This window comes from Malaclemys terrapin, chromosome 15 (assembly GCF_027887155.1).
Source record: "Malaclemys terrapin pileata isolate rMalTer1 chromosome 15, rMalTer1.hap1, whole genome shotgun sequence".
NCBI classification, from domain to species: domain Eukaryota; kingdom Metazoa; phylum Chordata; order Testudines; family Emydidae; genus Malaclemys; species Malaclemys terrapin.
Genome location: NC_071519.1, coordinates 21,291,998 through 21,310,669, shown reverse-complemented (window position 1 = coordinate 21,310,669; position 18,672 = coordinate 21,291,998). Strand labels below are relative to the sequence as shown.

The following is an 18,672-nucleotide window of genomic DNA, read 5'->3' as shown; positions in this document are numbered from 1 at the left end:
AATTGGTACCATGGCTAAAATATCTAGCTACAGGTTCAAATACCAACAGATATCTTCATGCTTCCAAGGTTGATAAACTGAGTTACATGCCATCTACTTTGTGTATGTTTTTTTATGACACCTTCACAACTGATTGCCTGCCTGCTTTCCCTGGACAGACCCCATCTCTCTATTCGATAGAATAAGGAATCCTTGGCCAAAATATCCCTTCTCCATCCTGATGTTATAGTGGTTTGTCTGCCTCGCTGCTGCCCAGAGGTGGCTGCATTTCAATCGCAAACTGATAATTGTCAGTGATGCAAAACACTATTAAATATGAAGAGGGCTCTAGCACACTGGGCAAGATGGCTCAGAGTGCAGGCGGAGAAAAAGATGAATGTTCAGTGTTAATGTTATGTGAAATCCCGAGGAGATTTGGAACAGGAGCAGCTGAGGAGTTATAGTTTCCTTTGTTCTGTTAAAAGGAAAAAGGAAATACATCAGGAAACCAGACTGTGGAGCACAGGAAGTCTCACTTGGGCTGATAAAAGGAACTGATGTGAAGTAGGTTCAGATGCAGTTATAAGTCAATCAAGCTTGGAACAACAAGAAGAGCTATTCAGAAGAAACCAGAGAGCCAAACTGTGTTTCTTGCTGTAAAAACTGACCAGTTCACTTTTTGTTAACCCCTTGCTTTGCTTCTTTTTATACATATATAAAAAAATCTACTACAAACTGGCTTCAATAAGAATTAATCCTCTTTTCAATGCAAATGAAATCAGTTTCCACTTCTCACCACACCTTACACCGAGACCCACATCCCCCACTTGGGTATCCTATTTTTGCTCATCAGTTAGCTTAGAATACTGTACTTTTGCTAATTTCCCTCCTTCCCTTTGCAAATCAAAACCAGCGTTGGCGAAGAAGGGCCGTTTTTGCTGGGTGAGAAAACAGCAAATGACTAACAAAAGGATCTCCTGTCCGTTCCATTATTCTTACTGCATCTGCGTGATTGACAGGCTGGGGATCATTGTATTTAGATCTGATTCCTGGAGATCCAGCTTCAAATTTGATTGGGGATCTAGCCATTCTTTATGGTCCTGATCATGATGTCAGTTGGACTCCACATCCTTGGCACCAAGTCAGATATTTCTTGGGGGGCTAATTCCAGTCCCCCTCCTGTGGCAGAGACCCCGTTCCAGCCCTGCTCGTCTTGTGTCCTTTCTCCCCCGCAGGAACCCCAGGTCTCGCTCAGCCAGGGGGGGGGTCTCCCTTCTCTCTTACCCACTGAGTGCATGAATGGTGCCGTCAACAGTCAAGTTTTTGATGCACTCCTCTGTGCTCTGTTATACAGGAACAGACTTCCCATGTGCCATGTCACAACTGCATTTGGCCCAGCTGCCCCTCCATATGGACGGGGGGACAGCCACGTCAAATTTCAGAGGCACTGTGATCACGCAGCCAGAGTGATACTCCACATGGCTCTGGCAGCCCAGGACTACAACTTAAAAACTACTACTACTCAGGACTACTGTCCCCTCTTCCCCCTCGGCTCCATGGCCTACTGAGCTTTGAGAAAGTGTGAAAACCTTGCTCAAAGGTCAAAGAACACCCTCCCTCTTAGCCCCCTCTAATTGGCCCCACTTCCCCACATGGTAGATCTCAGTGCATGATCAAGGCCTGTGTATGTAAACCAGTTGGCCTAATGTTGTGCATTATGTTTTTCACAGAACGGTGTGTTCTGCTGGATTGCTGAGCTGAAGTTTAGGAAGAATGAAGCAGGAAAGGACAGAAAGCTTGGTATCCAGGGGGGGGGGCAAGCGCTATTTCCTTACCGCGCTGTAAATAAAACTCCTTCCCTCTTCCCATGTGACAGGTGATTGGAAGTGTGTTCGATACCATTACTGAGATAAAGGCAGAGGCTGCGATTTTAAAAGAGGATGAGGTGGATTTAGCCGTGCCACTCCTATTCATTTCACTGGGAGTTGTGCAGCTAAGTCCCCTAGCTGGCTTTGCAAATCCCAACCAGACTGTTCCTATGTGAGGGTCTGAAGTTAGGCATGTAAAACCATATTCAGGCACCTAAGTAAGGTCCTGATTTTCAGAGGAGCTGGGCATTCACTGAGATCAGTGGGAGCAGTAGACATTCAGTCAGTACCTTTGCAAACCAGACTGCTTATTTAGATGCACTTAGGTGCCTAACTTTGGACCCTTGCATTTAAATGTTTTGGCTTAGTTGAACTCTGTATATTCAAATACAGTGTTTCATTTAACTGGATATTTTATGGGCCTGATCTCATGACTGTATCAACATCCCCACTGATTACAAGGCTAGTGGCCACTTACGGAACAAGAAGACAATCAGGACGCCTCTCCAATAACCTATGACGGGGATATTCTGTCTGTTTAAGCCCTTGTGCCCGAGCTGAAGGAAAATCCTCTTGGGGTTAAGTCCTTGTTGCTTCCATGCAAGAGGCAGGTTTTTCAACTGCTGTTACTGGCTGGGCAGATGCACATCAGTAATTATGTGGCCACGGGTAAAGAGGGGAAGAGAGAAAATAGGCTGTTGTTGCATCACCATTTTAAAGGCATTGATATTTTGAACATTGCATGCCAGACTCTTCATTGCTCTCTACCTCATGTTGTCATTTATACTAGTGCACAAATGAGCGTGAAACACTCTTAAATCAGAATGGTAAAAATTCACGTTGACTTTGCACTCCCATTGCACCTGTGTCAATAATGACACAAGGTGCAGGGTAGCAGAGAACCAGGCCCGCAATCTAATGTCACTTTCTGCCAGTTCTGGAAACGGTTCATTTGCATGTTGCTATTCTAAGCCGTATTTTCAAAAAACAGCATGTACATTTGTACCCACAGTTTTGGGTCAGTCAATATTTGCACACTAGGAAATCCCTACCACCCAATTCCCTCAAACAGCATCCATGCACACACATCAGGACCCAGTATGCACACCCAAATTTAGGTCTTTGTTCATGCCAATGTTCTATATCCCTATCCTCACCCCCTATATATATACACACACACACATACAAACAGAGACACAAGGTATAGCCAGAATAATGGATCACAACAGCCCTCCACATTTTTGGGACATTTGGATTCAGATCTGGTTTGTGGAACTAAATTTATAAATCAGGCCCATGTCATAGAAGCAGGCACAGACTCACATTCACATGCTCACACACACAAATACTAGCACTATGCTACTGCAATGTTAGGTGTCGAACAAAACCACAAATGTCTGGAAATCTAAGGTTAAGTCTCCCGTGGGTACTTTAACTCTCCAGCTCCTGCTCACGTGAGATTGGACATAGGGTCTTTCATTACCTGGTCACATAAGCCTGAGCAAAATGACATACATTTATTTTACAACTGCGAGTCAACCTTGTGGACTTATAGAAGTACTTTACTTTACCCACTAACATTATAAGTGGAGATTTGTATCAAGATGCTCCATGACATAAAGTTGTATTGTATACACTCAAGGCCTGATCCTGAAGAGAAGACATGAATTCAAATCAAGGGGAGGCCTGGCATAAGGATCGCAAGAGGAGACGATAATGCATTAAATTATGGCTTCTGTCTAACTGCCACAAGGGTCAGTATCTCATCAGCTTGTCATGCCATTTCAAATCTCTCCCGGAAATGTAACCTTCCCCCTGGCTCTTTTCTTGTTGCTTTTGGTCCCTGTCACATTATAATGAATCAATACTACTCTGATTTGCTGACTCGCCTCTGGGTTGCTCCTTAAACGCGCATGTTGCACAGGAGGATTAGGAGCCCTTGTCTGTCTCTTCCCCCTTCCTAGCAAGAGTATCGGAACATTTTAAATAAATAAATAAAAGGAGGAACCCTCAAGAAGTGCCAGTTACCAAGCAAAGTGGCCACTTCCTCTTAGCGTGAACGCCACAGCAGTGCAGCACCTCAGGGTGAAACCCCGCCGGCCTAAAGCCTAAGCGGTTGGGTTGCATAGCGGTTAAAAGCTGGGAATGAGGAAGGGAAATGTGCCACAGCCCAGCCTCCCACTCCAGACAAGCCAGCCTACAGGCTGCAACAATGAGCACAATCCTAGAGCTGCTAGTGCAGGGGGCCTGAGCCACTGACTTCCTGTGAACCCTGATTCTACCCTTCCCCTGCCAGCCTCTTCACTGCCTCCTCTTCAGAGCAGCATGGCTGTCATGGAGACCCTCCTCCCTGGTGCCCAGGGAGTGCAGAGTGGCCAACACGCCAAGGGGAATATTATCCTTACTGCAGTAACCTTCACCATCCCTCCCCAGGGTTTATTAATAGACATGCTCAACTTTTCTAATCTGAATATTTTAGGTGCTAATTATCTGGGGCCTGCTCTGGCACCCAACCCACTGAAGTCATTGATAAAAATTTCCTTTGGCTTCCATGGGAGCAGAATCAAAACCTTTGTTTAAATACCTGGAGTGGAGAGTGCACCGGTTTGAGGCATGATCCTGCAGTCCTTACTCAGGTAGAATTTTTTTTTTCATTTTTCAATTGAAATTCCATTGATCAAGTCATGACCCAGTAAAATAAATCATAGTGCTAAAATATCCCTGTGTAGGAAGGGGCTACTAATAATATTCTGTAATAACGTTTAACTTTTTAAATAACTTTTAATAACTTTCTTTAATAACTTTTTTGATCATCCATTGAAAGTCTACAATGCAGTTCAAGCAGATGTTTCACCTGAATAAGGACTGCAGGATCAGGGGTCTAAGAACATATGTCTTGCAAATGTCATGTGTTTGAAGTCCAAGCTGTTTTTTAATGATCACACAGAAAGACACCCTGAGTGATGAATGCGGGTGTGTGTGTCAGCTATTTTCTCCACCTGCAAATTAACGCTTTTGCACTTGGAGTCAAAAGTCTTCTTGCCAGAAAAGGTTAGAGCCAGGGAGTTTTAAAATAGCCAGACAGACTTTTAAACCAAGTTTTTCAAAAGGAAACACGTTCCTGGTCTGAGGCCCTGTGGGCCAGGTTTCAGAGCGAGTGTGAACCAGTGATTGCAATAGAAATCCCACCACACCCTTGGCTACAGCAGCACCAACACACGAGCCACACACATTTGTATAGGGGAGAAAAAGAGGCAGACAGTTGTCATTGCCCTTTTGAGTGATATGGGCTTTTTACCGTATTCCCTTTAAATGGTCTAAGTCTTTCCTATGTTTGCTAAATTGCGGCAAACTGAGTTTTTTGCAGCAGGGGAGTGACAGTCACCCAAACGTGCTTTTTAGTAACAACAGGCCTTTGCCAGGTGAACGTACACCCCTGTGCATGACAGAAGAACACACTCATGTCTTGTCTACACACTAACTAGAAGAGAAACAGCTAATTTGGTTTTAATTCTCATCTTTAGTTATTTTGGTGGAAGTTTGTGTGGGACGCATTTCAGAAGAAAAACGTTCCTATTTTAATTTAATGTAAGGTGATAAAAAAAATCAACTTCAGCTAAACCAAAATAGGACACTCTTAATCCAAAATAAGACTGTGTGCATGCAAATTTGCATTGAAATAACTAAAGGCGTGAATTAAAACTGGTTTACTTAGTTGGAACAAGCTGGAGAGAGTACACCCGATTCATTTTCTCCCAGCCATCTTCTGCCGTTGCCATTTACAGAATGCGAACACAACTGAAGTCAATTAAGATAAAAGATTTACACGGCTTCATCCTCTGGCGTGTTTGACTGCCCACTCAGTACAAGACATAGTGTTATTCTGGATATCATCTTTCATACCAGCCTCTCCAAAATCCTTTCCAGAGTTAGACACTAATATGATTCGCTGGAGAATGTGGTATATGTTTGGGTTTGCCCGCCTAATAATGGATTGGGTTTTTGAAGAGATAAACATTTATAAAGACCCACCTACACCCCATACACACATTATTAAAGCCATTGGGCCAGATGCTGGGGTACAGGAATAATACACAAGGCAGGACAGTAGGTGGTGTTTAAAGCTCTCCTGCACTCAACTGATCCTGGGGTTGTTCTGTGCATGACATTCCAGGCATGCTATGTTACAGCAACCTAAGCAAACCACATCCTCCCTCTCCCATTGCCCTGACAGGGTAAGTGAGGCACAGGAAGGCAGGCCAGGCAATGACTGGGGGCAGAACTCTTGAATCCTAATATCTTAGTTCAAACAATAGGGCTTCTTTAAACAGGGTATTGCTGGTTTCAGATTGGAAGGAAATAGGCCATCGGTTATAATAGAAGACCCTGAGACCGGTCCAGTGGTTAGAACAGAGCCTAGGACTTAGGAGACCTTCATCCAGGTGCCTGTTCTCATGCAGATTCCCAGGGTGACTTGAGCAAGTCAGTGAATGTCAGTACCACAGCTGTAACCTGGGAATAAAAATAACGCCTCTCTGCCTCACAGGGATGCTATGAGATGCAAAGGTAGTGAGGCGATGGGAACCACGTACATATCTTCCATAGAGAGACACTGACTGCGGCTGTCCTCTCTGTAGGATTGAGGAGAAAAGAGTTGGACTACTCCGGTCATATCTCCAGTATTTTGACTTTCAGTCCTCCGCCTCCACCCATCATTCCTCTTTTCCTCCCTACTCCCTTTCATCTCTGTCCTTCCCCCACCCCTTCCTTTCAGGCAGTGGTTCTCAACCAGGTGTCTAGGGCCCAGGGGGGTGCTCTGAGCTGGTTTCAGGGGGTCTGCCAAGCAGGGCAAGCATTAGACTTGCTGGGGCCCAGGGCAGAAAGACAAAGTATGGGGCTGAAGCCCTGGCCCCGAGCCCTGCCACCAGGGGCTGATGCCAAAGCCAGAGCAACTCAGGTTTGTGGGGCCCCCTATGGTGTGGGGCCCAGGCACGTGTCCTGCTTGCTACCCCCTAACGCCGGCCCTGGCTTTTATATACAGAAAAACAGTTGTTTGGGCACGGACGGGCGTGGAGTTTTTATAGCATGTGATAGGCTCAGAAAGAAAAAGATTGAGAACCCCGGTTGTAGGGGGACTCTTCCAAACTTTGCACTTGTTCCAATCTGCAACCTACTGGAGAAGTTTCAGTTCCTGCCAGTTTGCAGCTTCTTTTCGCCCAGGTCAGCAAAAAATTCAGACCTCAGAGATCAACACCCCACCCATGCGATAGGCATCTTTCGAAATCCTCCAACCCAAACACACCCACAGCGTCTCTCGCTTCAAGTCGAGTCTGCTGCAACTGCTTCTGCGCTGCAGAGCGAAATTAAAAAAAAACGGTCCGACAGAGGATCACAAATTTGCACAAGTCCCTTTGCAGCAGAGCTGGGGGGCAGGATGCAACTCTGCTTGCAATAATAGCTGCTATGTGTGGGCCTGATCCTGTCTCACAAGGGAGTAAGGACTGACCTTCCACCGCATATTGCAATGCCCATGGCTTAGGAAAGCACAGGAAGATTTTGGTGGTGGTCTTTTTGCCACGAGAGAGAACGGTTTCTGTTACACCCACCCTCGACTAGAACGGCTAGGGAAATAGACCGCCGGCCACCTTCGGAGCGCGGCGTTTCAACCAGACCTGGCAAAAAGTGAGGAAATCAGAACCTGTTGACATCTAACCATGGGGGGGAGCACATCTGGGGCGAGCCTGGGAGCCGATCCCCTGCGCCAGCCCCTGGTACTTTTAGTTTGTGCTAAAAATAAGACGCGCTTTTCTGTCCTCCTGCCCCCGGCGCTTCTCAATCCAAAATTCAACCCAACTGAGCGCAAAAACCGGGTGCGTCTCTTCCATTGGTGCGCAAGTGGCGCTGGGGAGAAAACTGTCATTGCTTCTGGCGGCGCAAGGGTGGCTCGCTTCTCAAACCAGCAGGCAGGCCAAGCAGGGACTGAGACCTCCTCCCGAGAGCGCGGGGCTGGCTCCGCATCGCTCAGCCACATCGCCAGCTACCCGGGGGCCACGCACACCCAGCCCCTTCCTGCAGGCGTGGGCTTTTTCCTGCAGCGATCTGACAGCCCCCTCCGCGCCCAGGGGGGAGCCCGCCTTTCCCAGCCGGAGCAAATGCCCCGAAATAAACGGATCGCAAGTCAGATACACCCACACCCACCCACGTACACACACCCCGCCGCCTCCACGCCTTGCCCCAGCCGTGCGCATTGTGGCCGGGGGACACCCGCTGCGCGCTGGCCGACCAATACCCTCCCAACCGCGACCTCCCGCAGCCCTAGGAAGGGGATAGACAAGGAAAGCGTGAAAGGGGGAGGCTGGCTGAAAGAGGAGAAACGGGCCACTCTTCCTGGGATCAATGCTTGAACAAGATCAAACTCCCCCCTCCTTCCCCCGTCCCTCCCCCAAACGCACACTGCTCCAAAACGCAGCCCTCCCCCACACCATCCTGGAGTGGGGGCTGTCTCCTCCCCACACAACCGCCCCCTCTGATCTCCCCCCTCGACCCCCGATATTCCTCTTACTTTAATAGTTCCGTCCATCGAGAATAATCTCCAGCCGATTCCACCAATATTCCACACATTGACCCGGTTTAGCCTGGAACCGAAACCCCCTGAAGTTCTTATCTTCCTTCCTTTCGCGCTGGCTTTTCTTCCCCCCTTCCAATGATTTTACTTTCCTTTCCTTCGCTCGCTCGCTCTTTTTTACTTTTGGTTGGTGCAGTGGAGCGAAAAAGAGACAGTTAACCGGATGAAACTTTTTTTTCTGCTAATTTTGGGAAGTGAAGTCACTTGAGGAGGAAACATTCTGTCTCCCCGCTGGTCCTGCCTTCTCGATTAAAATATATCTGTATTTTACATCCAGGATATTTGCTCCATTCAGATAAGAGCGGGGCAGAACAATAGCGGTTTCTTTGGGGGTAGCTCCTGTTTGCTAGCCCAGTTGAGCTCCGCTTCGCAGCACAGGCTGCATTACCACGCACTGAGTGTCATCATAAAGTTTAGTTTAACATGTACTTTTGTTTGTGTGCGTGTGTGTGTGTGTGTGTGTGTGTGTGTGTGTGGCTGAAGCCAAGTAGCCTGAGTCACTGAATTTCCATCTCTTCCCACAGATTTTTTTATTAATGCTTTTTCCAGTCAAAGGCAAAATTAAGGGGGGGGGGAAGGGAGGGACGACCATAAATATAATTCAGACTGGGGCACACAGGAAAAGATTACCGATTAAAATGGTCTATTTAGAACACGCTGCTATCCCCCTCCTGCAGTCCTTACTCAGGCAAGGATCCCAGTGAGTTTGGCCCGAGGGAGGGAGGCTAGATTAGATGCTAGCTATAACCAGAAAATAGCGGTGAGCATAATTCAGGGCAGGCAACTCCATTCAATTTAAGCATGTCAAGTGCCTTCTTCCATTCAGATACAATTTTGGTGCCTTTCCAAGCAAAGGAACTAGGAGTTCCCTGTAGTTTTGAAAGGAACATTATTTTTAGAAAACTTTTTTTTGCATTGCTTTCTCACCCCTTTAAAAGAAAAAGTCCCGTGAATGCTTCCACTACGTCGAAGTAAGTATACTGAGCTTTAAAAGGGGGGGGGGGCATTTAAAATAGTGCATTACGGTAAGATGGATTCAATTATTCGACTATATCTATATTTAAAGCCATTTAATTTTTCCCCATCAGTATTAACATTTGAAATATTTATTGACCCTCAGGGTCTGGCCCAAAGCCTCGTGGAGTCAAAGGGAGACTGCCCATTTCATTGCAATAGGCTTCGGATCAGGGCCCCAGTCAATTTGCCCCGCTATCTCCGGCGAAAAAGCCACGGGTCACTAGTTTACTAACCGGAAAGTGACAAAAATAATAACAACAAATAAAATTCCAGACCTGTCCCAAGTCCCCCTCTACCTCCCGGCTGTGGCAAATTTGGGGGGGGGGGGGGACACACTCCTCAATCCTTCTTCGGGAACTAAAAAGTAGATGACAACAGATGCAACATTTCATCCAACTAGAGAGAGAGCATTGATCCCAAAGAAAAGGCCATTTATTTCCTCTTCTAAATAGTACATCCAAACAAACAAACCAAGCTTTTGAAAAGCTCTCTAAACAATCAAGGTAAAAGAGACACACACTCCTTTCTAGCCCCTCTCCCCTCCAAAAAAAACCAAGCAAAACCATCTAGCAACAGGATCATGCAACATGTCTGGCATCTTTTTATTCCCCACTTCTGCAATGCAAGCTGCTGTAGCCCCAGGAGAATCCGAAAGATAAAGACAGTAATTCAGGGAGATGGAACCAAGAAATCCATTTCAAGGTAGGACACTCCTGTGAGTCCTTTCAACATAATTTTCCCTTTATGGAGTTGGTTACCTTATCCAGTGCAGTTGCGTCCAGTCTTTTGCTTCCCCCCTGATTTTTAATCCAACCACAGGGGGAAAAAAGTCACACCTCTATCCACATTAATGTGCACCCCCCAAAATAACAAAATGACCCTCGTGTTTCTAGTCGGCTGCAGCCGAGGCGCCTTATTAATACTTTATTTCTCCAAGTGCAAAGCTGGCAGCACGGCAGACCCCTCTTGCCCCTCCCTCTAACCCCCCGCGAAATTAGCCTCATCAATTCAGCTACAATTTTCAGTGCAGAGGCAGAGACAGGGGGACTGAACGTGATCAGACCTGGAGCTTTTTGGCTTGCTGTTTGCTAGCGACTGTGGCCGTCTCCAGCCAGGAGGGGAAAGGGGGGGGGGTCGGCAGGAGAGGGGACCGACCGACCGCCTTCCCTCTCCCCTCCTACCCCCCCTCCCGTCTGCTTTACAATCCAGGGGTCTGCAGTGGTGTCCCCTGAGAGCAGCACATCTGGATACAGCTAGCGAGGTCAGGTCCCCCTGTGCCTAGGGCCACAAGAACTGGAGTTCAATTAAAAGAAATCACGGTTAACCCTTTGCTTCCCTCATTCCCCATTTCATTCCCCCCCCCCCCACCGCCCTCAAATTAAACACCAAAACCTCTTTCCTCCACTTCCCCTTCAGTATCACCACATGGGAGCCGCTAGCTCCAGAAAAGCAAGAGGTTAAGGAGAAGAATGAAACGCATCCTCCCAAAGCCCAAATTATTTCCTTTCTGGGCAACATTAATACCAACCTCCAAACAGTAACGGTGGGGGTACGGTCTGACAGAGGATTTATATCCCCTAAAGGGCGCTAGAAAGAGTCTATGTCACCCAACGACCAAGGAAAAGGCGCTTGGGTCTTTAAACTGAACTATGGACTCCTCTCTTTGATGGGCTAAAGGCTGGAGAGAGAGGATGATTCTTCGGAACTGCAGTGAAAAAAATCATCTGAAATGTACAAAATATATTAAAAACAATCGGAAATTTACGAACACAGAGTCCTGGTGATAGCGCCATTTCCAATGTGACAAGATATAGTAAATAAACTCATGCACACTTTAAAAATCATTTTGGATCCCAATTTCTGTAAGAATATAGACAGTACTCTCTCTCTCTCTCTCTCTCTCTCTCTCTCACACACACACACACACACACTTTAGAGATGTGTTTTGGTTCTCAATACCTCAGCATTTAACTGCAAAAAAACTGAAATATGATACCACAGCTATTTCCTTAGAAGTGACTTAAAGAAAATGAGTCAAATTGAAGCATATTAGGGCTGCCTGATAGATTGGATCTATAATTTATATACACTGTTTTGTCATCCACTCCCCCTCCTACCCCCCACCCCCCATTTCCCTTCTGTTTGGTCTTAAAAAAAAAAAGTTTGGTGAAAAGTCCCAAGAGACTAAATAAGCGAACCTGTAAAACATTAAACCAGACAAGTTGAACACACTATTATTTTCCCATAATAATGCAACAAAAGACGTTTTGCTTCCTGACTTTCTCTAACCCCCACCTCCTGAACTTATCTCAAACTTTTGAAAAAGGCTGGGATATTCATAAACGTGGTTTGCCAAATTCTGGATCATCCCAATTGATGTGCACCGACTCGGATTTAACAGTTTGATAGAATCGGTGCAAGGGGAAAGAAATCCCAAATAATGAATAAAATAATAATAATAAAGGATGTGATATCCTTAACGTTTAATAGTTGAATGCCCAGAGAAAGGCAAAAGTTATTTCAAAGTGAAATGCTTGTGTACAATTCTGGCAAATGTGTGTAACGTTTAATCTGATGCTCGACTTTTTGGTGCATAATTATAGAGAGAAAACAATTCTGATTTTTTAACTCAAGTTACTGACAACTGGGAAATTATTTGATCTTGGCACCTACAATAGTTTTTACTTTAACAGATTTCAAATGTTTGCATTCAGGCAGGTTAAACGATTTGCTCGCACTCTCTCCTCTCTCTCAATACACTTATGAAAGAAACGAAATTCTAGTCTAAAGTATTGAGTTAAATGTTGCTCATAATCTCCTGGCATTTTCCCCCCTTTATCCTTTAATTGAATCACACAGCGTTCGGCCTCACACACATAGGAGGTGGATACTCATCCCTGAGTGTAACCCTACTGAAATCAATGGGGGTATACACCAGGCTGGAATTTGGCCCATGATATTTAGCCTAAAATATCCAACATCAAAGGAGTTAACGGCACGTTATAGTCCAATGCCAGTCTTTCGCATGGGGAGATACCCGCAAATGTGTATTTGTGTTTTTGTCTTTGATTTATGCAGAAATATTTTGGCCACAACTTCAAACTTTGTATATTTTTTTTACATCTACTTTTTCTTCAAAGGTGAACTAACGATTGCAGCATATTTGGGCCTGAGCGGCGGGTTTGAAAGCGTGTAGGGTATTAACTTGCATGAATCTATCTTGTTGCCTGTTGTAATCAGACAGTATCACCTTGTGTTCTGGTTAAGAATGCAAGATTTTGAGCTCTTTCGTCATTTTGTAGCAAATGAAAGAAATCGGTTAGCAACTGGTCAGTCAGCCCCCTTTGACTCTGTACCTAGAAAGCGGCCCATTTCCCACAGATTGTGTTAAAAGTTCCTCTTAAAAATAAGTCCTAGATCTGAATCAGCAGAAGAGGGGGAGGGGAGGGAGAGTGGGGCTTGATCCTGCTGCAATCCTACCTAGAGAAAAAGGTCCCGTCGACTTCAATGGGAGTTTTAGGGTTGGGTTGCGATGTGACACTAACTTCACTGCAGAATTAAAAGGCGAAGTGTTTTTAACATCCACTTTCTTACAAAGCAAAGAAGGAAAGCCAAGCCTAGGGCCCGATCCCCAGGCAAGACTCCCATTCGAACCCAGGGGCCAAAATTCTGCTCTCAGCTACAAGGGTAAAATCTGACTACTTTGGAATCCCTCCAGATTTCCACCCATGTAACAGAGCAGTGGAGTTCAGGATCGGGTCCCAGGACCCATAGCTCTTGCTGAATAGGAACGAATATTTGGAAACACAAGTCCTAAAAAAAAAAAAAAAAAAAAAAAAAGTGTGTGATGCTAATAAACCCTTAACTAAAATCTAGTGTCTTGGAAGTTGTGTGGAGAAGATACAGGGTAGCTTTGAAGCTAGCACACAATTGTGCAGAAAGGTGGTTAAACTGTCCTGGATGGTTTTATTTGAGATCCATGTCCCAATAATCCAGTCCCCTTCCCTTGCCTCCTCTCCCCGCCAACCAAACCACCCCACAATTATTGAAAAGTTAAGCACGAAAAAAACAAAAATACTGAAGGCCAAAAACACAGACTGCAGCGCACCAGCTCAAAAGTCTGGCCCCTCGCTTGAGGCCATAATTAATTTGAGATTTATTTTTATTGGAGAACTCAGTCTCGTCTGACCTTAGCCAAACAGACTTCAGCTAGACCCTTGATGCGCTTGAATGGAACAGAATATTTCTCTCTAACTTCTCTTCGGGCGTCCGTGCCTGCTTTGAATTTGTTCCTCAGACTTCAGATATTTGGAGATTTGAAGAAAAGATTTAAAGCATTCCCCCGCCCCCTTTAACATCCACTTTTTTTGACACAGTGGTTGGGAGGATGCAGAGGGGGCTAGAATACAAAATGCATATTCAGAGAAAGAGAGAGGGGTGGGTTTCCCCCCCCCCCAGTCTTTAGAAGGTCAGAAGAGGTGGTGACTTACAGAGGGGGGCTTGGTTACTTGGATTCTGGTGTCTGGAAAAGCAAGAGTCTTTGAATATAAAAGCTTGTCCCCTGAGCCCTAAAGCCTGTTTTATTTTAAAAAGGGGCTCAGTATACTACGCTTCCAGGATAAACAATATTTCTCCCCTCCCCTGTTTAAATTCAAATTACACCTTTAAGGTAAAACATGAAAGAAACAATGTAAATTCTTTTTCACCCAACGTCTGCATTTTGTCGGGTTGAAGAACAAGCCAAGATTCACATGAATAGGGTAGGGGTGAGAGGGGCGTATTTTTAAAGTCTAAATGTTCCAAAATAAAAGGTAGGTGCAAACAAGAATTAAATCCTTCAGCACTAAGTTGTCATAACACATTAATCAAGACCCCGCTGGAGTATAACACTTAGCCATGTTGCTGCCTCAAGATATGAGCATAAAAAAAAAGAAAGATTTGGTATGCTCTTGTATTAATCAATAGTAAGTATGTGGATGACATAGGAGTTCCTTTCCAGCTCCCATGTTCATGCACTCGACTGGAATGTTTTAAACAAAGTTCAAACATATTCATGGCTACAAATCTTTTGCAATTCGCAGCTTTCCTAGAGGATACCTGCTCCAGTCCTCCTGAGTGTAGTTGGTGGAAATTGACAACTTCTGTTGGAAACCAGTAGTTTAAAAGAAAAAAGAAAAACCAAAACGATGCAGCAATGGATAAAGTACTAGAAAGTGGACTGAGTGGGAACAGTGCTGCATGGATTGAAATACTTCAGTCTACGAAGTCTTTGCATGCCTCCTCTCCATGCTACTAAGGTTCGATATCAGTTCTTAAGATGCAAGATGCTGCAATTTCTCTTTGCTCTACACAATTATATTTCCAGCATTCTTCTCACTGAACACCTGTACGAAACATTCTATTGTCTGTCAAGCCACCCAGATTTTTTTTTTTTTTTTTTACAATGAATTCACTAACTACAATATTTTTCCTCACCAGGTTAGTTTGGCATGATTTCCCCAGAAAGTTTCCTTTCCCAAACGTTTTTAAATGATTATTTGTCTCGCAGTCTGTTCCAGCAATAGTCTTTGGCTACTACTGTGGAGCAGGAAATGATAACATGTCAATGTCAGTGTTTGTCAATAGCCTTAATATTTTCCTCTCCAATTAAAATGTCAGTGTTTTGGCCATCAAAATTCTCTCTTTGGGTTTCTTGTAAACCCTCCAGGCAGGGTGAAACCAAGAACAAACCAAATATTGTTTCCATCCACCCAGACTATTTTGCTTCTATGAATATGCTTCTTTGTATAACACCACAAACATTATGTCAGTATAAAAATCATTAATTTTTTTTTTTTAAAAGGCAAGAACTCCTGCACTTAAACTATGGTTCTTTCCTCCCCATCTCATTCAGACTGGAGTGAATTCCCTTTTCTGGCTTACTTAAAATCTGAGCCCCTTTTCGTGTGCAAATGTCTACAGTGGAATATGCATGGTGGCTTTGTTCAAATTTCGTAAGTGTGTGGCCGCACAGTCCAGAGCTGGAGAAGGTTTAAAGTGCTCGCCAAGGAAGCGCCAGAGCTATCATTGCTTGAGAATGCAACTTGATTGTTTTGTAACAAAAGGCTTTCAAATAGATTGTGGAAGCTACTTCTTGGGCAGCAAGATGTGGACTGGTCTGAAATTTGACTGTGCTATGTGACTGCATCAGGTACTATTAGTGGTGGGTGACAGAGCAGTTTGCTATGCCCAGTTGAAACACAAAAGTATTACCAAGTCCAGGAGTTCAAATATCAGAAGACCAAAGGGTTTTGCTTACAATAAGCTGAAATGGATATGGTTAGAGCACTGGCTTAGGCTGTGGAAGACCTAGGTTCAGTTCCCTGCTCTGCCACCGACTTCCTGTGTGACCTTGGGCAAGTCACTTAGTCTCGCTGTGCCTCAGTTTCCTATCTGTAAAATGGGGATAACAATGCTTCCTTCCTTCCATGGATATTGTGAGGATAAATACATTAAAAGATTGTGAACTGCTTTGAGATCTACTGAGGAAAAGTGCTAAATGTGAAATAGGCACTTTTATTAATCGTGGGCATGTGGATTTCTCCTCTGTGCCCTGAAACGAGCAAGAAAATACCCCCAAAATGTGGAGCTCATCATTTAAATGCGGGAACACAACCCCTACAAAATATTGGAGGGGGACCTAGAGTGGAGCTGCATCATTTCTTCTGCCATTCTGAAACATCAGAATTTGAAGGGTGAGAAGAAGGAGAAAACTGTACCTATCACCCCACTCCCTCATAATGACTTATACATTAATGGTCCCCAGAAGGGACCATTGTAATCATCTGGTCTGACCTCCTAACATAGCACTTCACCCTATGATTCCTGCATCAGGCCCATCTAGGCAGCACCTGTGAGTGGGAACTTCCGACAAGGCCCCGTCACTCGTCCCCCCAACCTCACTTATCTCCAATTTTGCAGGGTCTGTTGGCCACCTGTGTGATTCTGCATGACCCGACCAAGTTTAGGCCTTGCCTTAGAGAGAGGGGAAATTGTGGTTTGGATCCTTATTGAAAGAGAGGAGGAGAGGCACGACAGAATATGGCAATCAAAAACCATCGGTGCACTGCCTCTAGCGCAGACAGTGCAGAAAGGGAGTAAATGCTACTATAATTCAGCAAAGCTAGAGTGCAATGGTAAGAACTGGGAAAATCAGTATTCAGAGGTCATATTGCTTTGCTTATAGCCTTAATACTTTCCATACCCAGACAGTTAAGACTCAGTTCTCATTCCTGTGCTCTCTTTTTAAATTTAATTTTCCAATTTACATTACACGTTTCATTCTCTAAAGTCAAGTACTTATGTTTAGATGAGATTAGCGCACACTGATGTACTCTGCAGATTATTCAGCCCTTGTAGATCAGCAAGTACAGTAATGGCATAAGGGACATATATACATTCATATCATTATATTGAAGAAAACAATAGGGACCTATAATTAGTTTATAATAATTATGTTTGCCTACTACTTTGTCATGTGAAGGCACATCAGGATGGTTTGTTCACATGCTCAGATATAAATAATTAGTCATGTATTCAGATTACATAAATAACTATCTAAAATTGTTATAATTATGTACTAGGTTTATGTAAATGCAGAAAAAAAGGAACCCATCCATGTGGTCTAGGTGTTGTTGATGCAACTTAAAAATACATCACAGAACTATCCGAAATTCAGCAGTATGATTCAATATAACCCACTATCAGTGAACCAGGCAATTTAAAAACTCAGATGCCCTTCCCCCTCCAACAATTCCCCACCCTTACAATACTCCCCCTTCCCCATTTCAAATGCTTGAGGGAAAAGATGAGCTTTGCAATGTAGCCCAGGAAAGCTCATCATATTTAAAATAATTTGGGTGAGGAAAGCAAATTCCATTACCATGGGACCCTTTCAGAGAACACCCTGCCAGCAGCCCCTTCTCATTTATACCAGTGGAGACATTTAAAGACAAGACATTTATCTTCATGAGTTAAGGGATAAAGTCTTGACATAATGCTTATAGATATGACACTGTTAGTCAAGGAGCTTTATAAAAAATCCAGTCCTACTTTTCTCCTCCACACAAGTAGCCCCAGCGACCAATGGGCAATTGGGGTTTGGCCCATTTATTAAAATAAGTCTCCCAACCTTTTCTGAGAGGTAGGCAAATAAATATAGTCTCCATTTTCCAGAGAGATTAAACGAGAGGCAAAAAATGCCCAGTGGCTTCCCAGAAGAAGGAATTAAAACTCAGAACCTCCTCATGCCCCCAGGCCAGCGTCAAAAGGCTGTTTGGGGGAGCAGGACACAATAGATCACTATCGAATAGTAATACCTGGCTCTTATATGGGACTTTTCATCGGTAGATCTCAAAATGCCCCATACCATTATGCCCATTTTACAGCCGAGAACACCAAAGCAAACAGAGGTGAAGTGACTTGCTCAAGCCTACCCAGGAGATCAGTGAGTGAGCCAGAGACAGAACCCAAGTCTCCTAAAGCCTAGGCCAGTGCTCTAGCCACTAGGCCATGGTGCCTACACTTCAGGTGAATGTTTTCTACAAGGCACCTATTCTATGGGTGTCATCCTGGCCCCATTGAAGTCAATGGGAGTTTTACCATTGACTTCAGCAGGGCCAGGATTTCACCCTATCTGTTTTATATTTAATGATTAAGGCCCTGATCTTCCAAACACTTAAGCGTGTTCTTAACTTTAAGCACGTGAGCAGCCCCATTGACCACAGTGCAACTACTCGTGAATAAAATCAAACCTCTGCGTATGTGATTGCACCACTGACATCGAATTGCCTGATCCAAAGCAATCAGAAATCTTCCCACTGACTTCAGCTGGTTTTGGATCAGGCTCTTAAGAGACTTTACTCAAACCCCTGTTGGTTTTTTATGTCCGAAAACAAGTTATTTCCCCAACGACATCAGTGCGCACGAAGCTTTAGAGACAAATACCAGCAGACAGGGTCCCTGCCCCAAAATAAATGGCAGATGATGATGAAATGTTGCAGCGTGAGTTTAACATCCTATGAACTGTTTATCTCTGTTCAATTGAAACTAGGAACATAGGCCTGGTTGGAAAGCTCCCCCCCAGGAAAAACACCCTCTCAGGTCAATGGGAGCTTTGCCTGAGTAAAGCTTACCCACCATTAC

At 44.6% G+C, this 18,672-nt stretch overlaps 1 protein-coding gene across 4 annotated transcripts in view; it reads right to left on the bottom strand.

Moving 5' to 3' along the window:
• Nucleotides 1-18,672, bottom strand: part of FLI1 (Fli-1 proto-oncogene, ETS transcription factor) — a 114,578-nt gene that overhangs the window by 91,691 nt on the left and 4,215 nt on the right. Inside the window, exon 1 of one of the 4 annotated variants that reach the window (XM_054005438.1) lies at nucleotides 10,248-10,554. The exons of 2 other annotated variants lie outside the window; for them this stretch is intronic. Coding sequence is in view for 1 of the 2 variants with exons in the window: in XM_054005437.1 (XP_053861412.1) it covers nucleotides 8,410-8,427 (18 nt within the window). In the remaining variant the exon portion in view is untranslated. Of the gene's footprint in view, nucleotides 1-8,409; nucleotides 8,851-10,247; nucleotides 10,555-18,672 lie in introns of those variants that run through there. One more of the 4 variants, XM_054005437.1, reaches the window with a different exon arrangement.